The sequence below is a fragment of the Morone saxatilis genome, unplaced genomic scaffold (genome assembly GCF_004916995.1).
Source record: "Morone saxatilis isolate NCDOM2014 unplaced genomic scaffold, NCSU_SB_2.0 Contig2, whole genome shotgun sequence".
NCBI lineage: Eukaryota > Metazoa > Chordata > Actinopteri > Moronidae > Morone > Morone saxatilis.
This window is the reverse complement of record NW_023339762.1, coordinates 25,320,972-25,326,236: the sequence shown is the minus strand read 5'-3', so window position 1 is coordinate 25,326,236 and position 5,265 is coordinate 25,320,972. Positions and strand designations below refer to the sequence as shown.

Sequence of the window (5,265 nt, the reverse complement as noted above, 5' to 3'; positions counted from 1 at the left end):
ACACACACACACACACATCACACTGTGGCAAACGGGGAGAAGGAAATGAAAAGAAGAGGCAGCGAGAAAGTGAGGTATGGAGTCAATGAGGGCAGCTGCTGGTACAGCCTGCAGCCAGACCAGGATGAAATCTGAGACTTGCACAACCACAGAGCCGGGTGGAGGGAGGGGGCAGAGAGAAAGAAACACAAGTGAGAGAAAGAGAGAGAGAGAGAGAGACTGTGCATGAAGGAGAAAGAAGGCAAAATATGCAGGCTCAAAGCAGAGCAAGCATGCAAGAAAGTACTGACACCAAAGTGGAGCCGTAAAATGAGAATCAAGTGAAAGAGAAATGATGTGTTTTGGAGAGAAGAAGGGGTGATGTGTTTGTGTAGGGAGAGGAGAGAAAGGGGAAGGGTGTGAGTGAGCATGCTCGGTTTGGACTGACATTGGAGCTCAGCTTTCCTCTGTCTCGCACACACCCAGCAGCGGTGACCACCTACCACACTCCAGGGGACAGAGACGACATGGCTTAGGAAGAAAAGTCACACTGACTTTGTTTGGGACTTTCCCTTTCTCTTTTTCTTTTTTTTTTCCTCCTCTCTCGCTAGCTACAGCCTTCTCTACTTCCACCGGGAAACCATGAGAGAGCAGGGCTTTGTTTCCCAATCGCCATAGGATTATTCTTGCAGCGACTGTTTGACACCACACAGGATTAGTTTGTTCATAGAAACAAGGCCCTTCTCCTGCCATGGGAATTGTGCTTTTGTGCTGCAAACCTGCAATTTTGGGGAATGGTTTTGGAAGCGGATATACCTGTTTTTTTTAAAAAGTGCTGCAGTGCCAAACGGTCCCTGAAGTTCTGGCACCGGGAAAAACAAAGGTGGAACTTTGTGAAAGGGTAATTATCCGGTGTTGGAGGCGATCTACAGTGACTTTGCTAAACTGTCTCATGTTGCTTTGAGTTCCTAGTGGCTGACTGGGAGCAGCCAGGGAGTGGCAGGTTGACCAACCACACGCTGACGGGCTGCTTACAGGCTGCTTACAGTCCACATTAGAGTCAGGTTCTTTCACCTAGCAGCCTTCCTGGTGGATTCCTGTTCTGCCGGCTGCTCCAGGGACTTTGGACTTTAAAATCTTCTAGTGTTTTGGACTCTAAGGACACAGACATAAGGCCTCTGGTCTCCTCTCGTCCCATCCCCTTGTGGGCTGTCACTTTCCCAGCCTTGAAGCATCTCCTTGCCCTCCCATTCTTTCATTACAGCTTCCCCCCCCGGACCCTGATGACCTCATGCTCCCTAAATGGGGGCCCAGAAGGATAAAATGTGATCCTGTGTTATGTGTTGTGTTTTGGACAGCAGCGACAGTGTGTGGTTTCCATGGAAAGCGCCAGAGGAATATGGAGTTGAGGGTCTGCGTGAATGCTCTACCCCTATGTCTCTGGTCCAAGTGAAATCCAAGCCGGCTTGTGTAGCGCTGCAAGCTCCGCCCTGGAGCTCCTTGTTCAGACTCTTCTCATGTGTAGCCTCCAGAACCGTGCACAGGACTAAAGGTGAATGAGTTTGAAGAGGCGACGCACACGGACGCACACTCGCTCCTGCAAACGTCCCCACCTTTTCCCATCGTTGGCTTAATGTGTGATGTGCAGCGGGCCTCGTAGCCGCGGCCAAAAGTGGTGTAAAATGTCGTAAATTCCCGTGTGTGTGTGTGTGTGTGTGTGTGTGTGAGATAAATTGATACTTTGTGCGCAGGGATGGGTGCGTACTGTATGTTGAATAGCTTGTGTGTGGGTGAATACAGAAGACGCTTTAAGCAAGCGTGCCTGTGTGCATTGTGAATTATATTCAGCGGGGTGTGTGTGAACACTGTACACTGTGTGTGTGTGTGTGTGTGTGTGTGTGTGTGTGTGAGAGAGAAACGAGTGGGCCATGAGTTGAGAACAAAGAATGGCATGTTTGTGTTTTTGCCTCCCCCTCCGCTCGTGCTTCTCCTGTCTGTCTCTTGTCTTCTTCCATATCCTCTTTATCTGTATTCTGTAGATCCCCAGTCGTTTGCAACCCTTCCTTCCTCGCTACTTGTTTGTTTTTACTTTGCGTGCCTTGTTTCCTGTCTTTTACTCTCACTTTTCACGGTTCCAGTGTGCAGTTGGCCTCTCTCAGGATCTACTTGAGTATTTGCATCTAACAAACCCATATATGCAGATTTCTTTTCTAGAGACAGGAAAGGCAGGAGAGAGAGAGAGAGAGAGAGAGCGAGAGGGGCTGACCTGCAGCAAAGGGGCCCGGGATGGTTCAAACTCAGGCCGCTGTGGTCCTTGAGGGCCTTGATATGTGGTACTTGCTCTACCAAGTGAGCTTCCAGGGTGCCCCCAAGTATTTCCCTCCTTTGTGTCCCTCTGTTTGCAGGGCTGAGGGCTGTGTGCGGTCTTTTTGTACCGTGTGAATGTATGTGTTTATGTTTCGTCTAAGGCAAGTTGGAGCTCGCCGCAGGATGACTTTAAACGTCCGTGGTTTTTTCACGATAAGACGCCTACGCACCGTCATCGCAATGTATGTCATTCCTGCCAGTCAAAACAGTGATTAAGGCGGACTTGATGATACGAGGAGCACCACTCCGGGTTTCCCCATAAGTTACAGCAACTCGAGGAGTGAACGGGTTTGATGCCTTTTGACGAGCGAATAATCTTTTTTTTTGAATAAAATGAGTGAGTTTGAAAATAGTTGAAACATTTGGGACATCTCAACAAACTATATACCATAGCTTTAGTTGGTTTTAGACATTTTAATGCAGAAATAGTAGACATTATGCCTCTGAAAGCATTTTCCATTAGTGTTTTGTTGAAATTGAAGCCTGACCTTGCCATAAACTCTGCTCTCTGGAGATCTGTCTCTGCTGCGAAAGACAAGAACTTTACACACTGAAATAAATCAATTTCCCATTATGAAATAGGGAGGATTTGTTGAAAATGGGATCCTTGTAAGGGTGTGATGAGCAGGATGCATCAAAATCGATCCTGCTTTCCCTCCAGAATGGATGCTTTAATGTGTCCATTAGCCCACAGTCGCCACCTTCACATGCACTCAGTCATCCAATTCTCCAATTAAGATATTTATAAGGGTTTACAAAAACATGATTGCTTGCTGTACTCATTCTTCCTGTCCATATTCATACAGAAATCTCTTCCTAATGCACTTTGACTGTAAGTGCTGTGTGTGTGTGGGGGGGGTGTTAGGGTTTCAGACATCCAAACAGGACAACCCAAGCACATGTCTTTCAAAGTTACAGCCATCTTAAACCTTTGAATACATTAGGAATTGGGTTCTTAATTGTCAGTGTATTGTCAGGAGGAATTATTACATCTCAGTTTTCAGTCTCAGATTGGATTTCTTTGACTTTGGGCTCACATGGTACACACTAGCTATGGTTAATACATTGTAGTGAAGCTGTGCTTGAGGCCCTTCTGTTTATATTGGCTGTAACATAGATATAGACGGTTCTCCTTTAATAACACACCCTGCTCGTTAGTGCACCGCAGGAAGTTTTGGTAGCTTAGAGAGTGATAACAACTGAAACAATAGAGAGTTGGAGTACAGTTCCTTCCCTCTGCAGCATCTTTGTGTTGACCAGCAGTAAGATCTGCCGGATTCAACCATCTGTATCACAAAGATGCACTTCAACCCGGATGCAAATGTGCGTGTTTATCCCTTTCTGTCCGGGAGGGATGTTAATGTGCTTCTTCCTTTTTTTTAGTGAGCGCGTTTTTGGAACGACGTCATCGTTTTTAGGACACGTGAGCGATGAAATGCATCAGGATCTGGGAAGTGCTTAATGGGATTGGCAGTTTTCAGCGCTCTTCGTCTCCATGTGGACCGCGGAGGTTTCTGAAGTCGTGCTGCAGACAGTCACAGCGGCCGGCGACCTTATTTCTGCTCCAGTACTGCCTCAGTCACATGATTGGACCATGTGTCTTCTTAAATGAATATCCGGTTGTAGAAAACATCCATTTGTCTGCTGTGTGTGTTTGAAACTGTCGTAGAGAGGAAACTCCTCAGGGTTCATCACTCTTCACGTACAGAACTTGCGACATTGATCTTATGGTGTGGACTGTATATGCACTTAATACTTGGACTGGTTCTGGGTTTTAGGTACCATTGTGTTTCCACTTCAGAGGGATGGAAGCAGTAACATGATGTCGGTTAATGTTTGTGTCTGTAAGAGCAGCTTCTCTGCAGCAGCTGTCTGTTGCAGTGGCTGACACTGACACTTTAAAGTCTGATCATAAATAAAACCTGCTTTTTAAAGTTGTACTATTAATGACTAATATACAAAATACTAAGGACAGATCTTATTAGGCTGCTGGGAGCTGTGTGGTAATTTATACATTATGTACATATCTGAGCAAAATCTAGGACTTAAATGAACACTGTCCTTTAATGATTTCATATAAAGTGAACGTTCAGACTGTGGACAGAGTTCACTCCTGGAAAATGATGCCTCAGCGTATTGTGAGCCCGACACAGTAGACTTGAAGTGGTGGGTGGAGCTTTAACTGCTGTATGAAATATGAATGAACGGGGGAAGCGGTGTGGAGCCGGCAGACGGCGCAGTACCAATCCATGTCTGCTCTAATCTGCGTTGCATTAGCGGCGCAGTAAGTGACTTAAATGCCTTCAATGAGCATTGCTTAATCTATGAAGTACACAAGATGGGCCGTGCCCTTCCTGGTGTGGTGCCGGCCGCTGTGAACACCGGACTGTGTCATGGTCTAAATCAGAGCTGCTGATGTGTGGACTGACTGAGTGTGTGTGATCATCACAGGCCAGCACTCTGACCGCCCAATGAAGATGTTTGTGTACCACAGAGTACTGCGTGTTGAGCTCACTTACTACTGTTGTGGGGCGATGCGTTGGTTCGATTCCCAGCCTGTTAACCTTCTGCTTTCTTTTTTCTCTTTTCAGAGGTCCCCACATTTCAAGAGAAGACGAAAGCCTTATTTGGAAATCTTATGGACGAAGGTGAGTATATTTATGTTTTCTGTGTTGTGTTTTTTTGTGTGATCTTGTAGTAACAGAGAGAGAGAGACTCTGTCTGCTACTAGTGTTCTTGTTAGTGGATACTGCACTCTTCTTGCTCAGTCCTCTCTCCTTTGCTGTTACGTTGCTCCTTCTGAACACGGAGGACATTGTGCCCAGTCATTGTTTGCGTCTGCTCTCCATTCTGTCATCCTCCTCTCCCTCCACCTCGTTGACACAGTGCAGTATGTGCTCACTGCTCTCTCTCTCTCTC

The 5,265-nt window shown here is 46.5% G+C and overlaps 1 protein-coding gene across 1 annotated transcript in view; it reads left to right on the top strand.

Annotated features, from left to right (window-relative positions):
• Window positions 1-199: 199 nt before the first annotated feature.
• siah1 (siah E3 ubiquitin protein ligase 1) overlaps window positions 200-5,265 on the top strand; it is a 14,159-nt gene continuing 9,093 nt past the window's right edge. Inside the window, exons 1-2 of the mRNA XM_035664742.1 lie at window positions 200-1,531; window positions 4,938-4,994. Coding sequence (XP_035520635.1) covers window positions 1,318-1,531; window positions 4,938-4,994 — 271 coding nt within the window. The 5' untranslated portion in view covers window positions 200-1,317. The remainder of the gene's footprint in view (window positions 1,532-4,937; window positions 4,995-5,265) is intronic.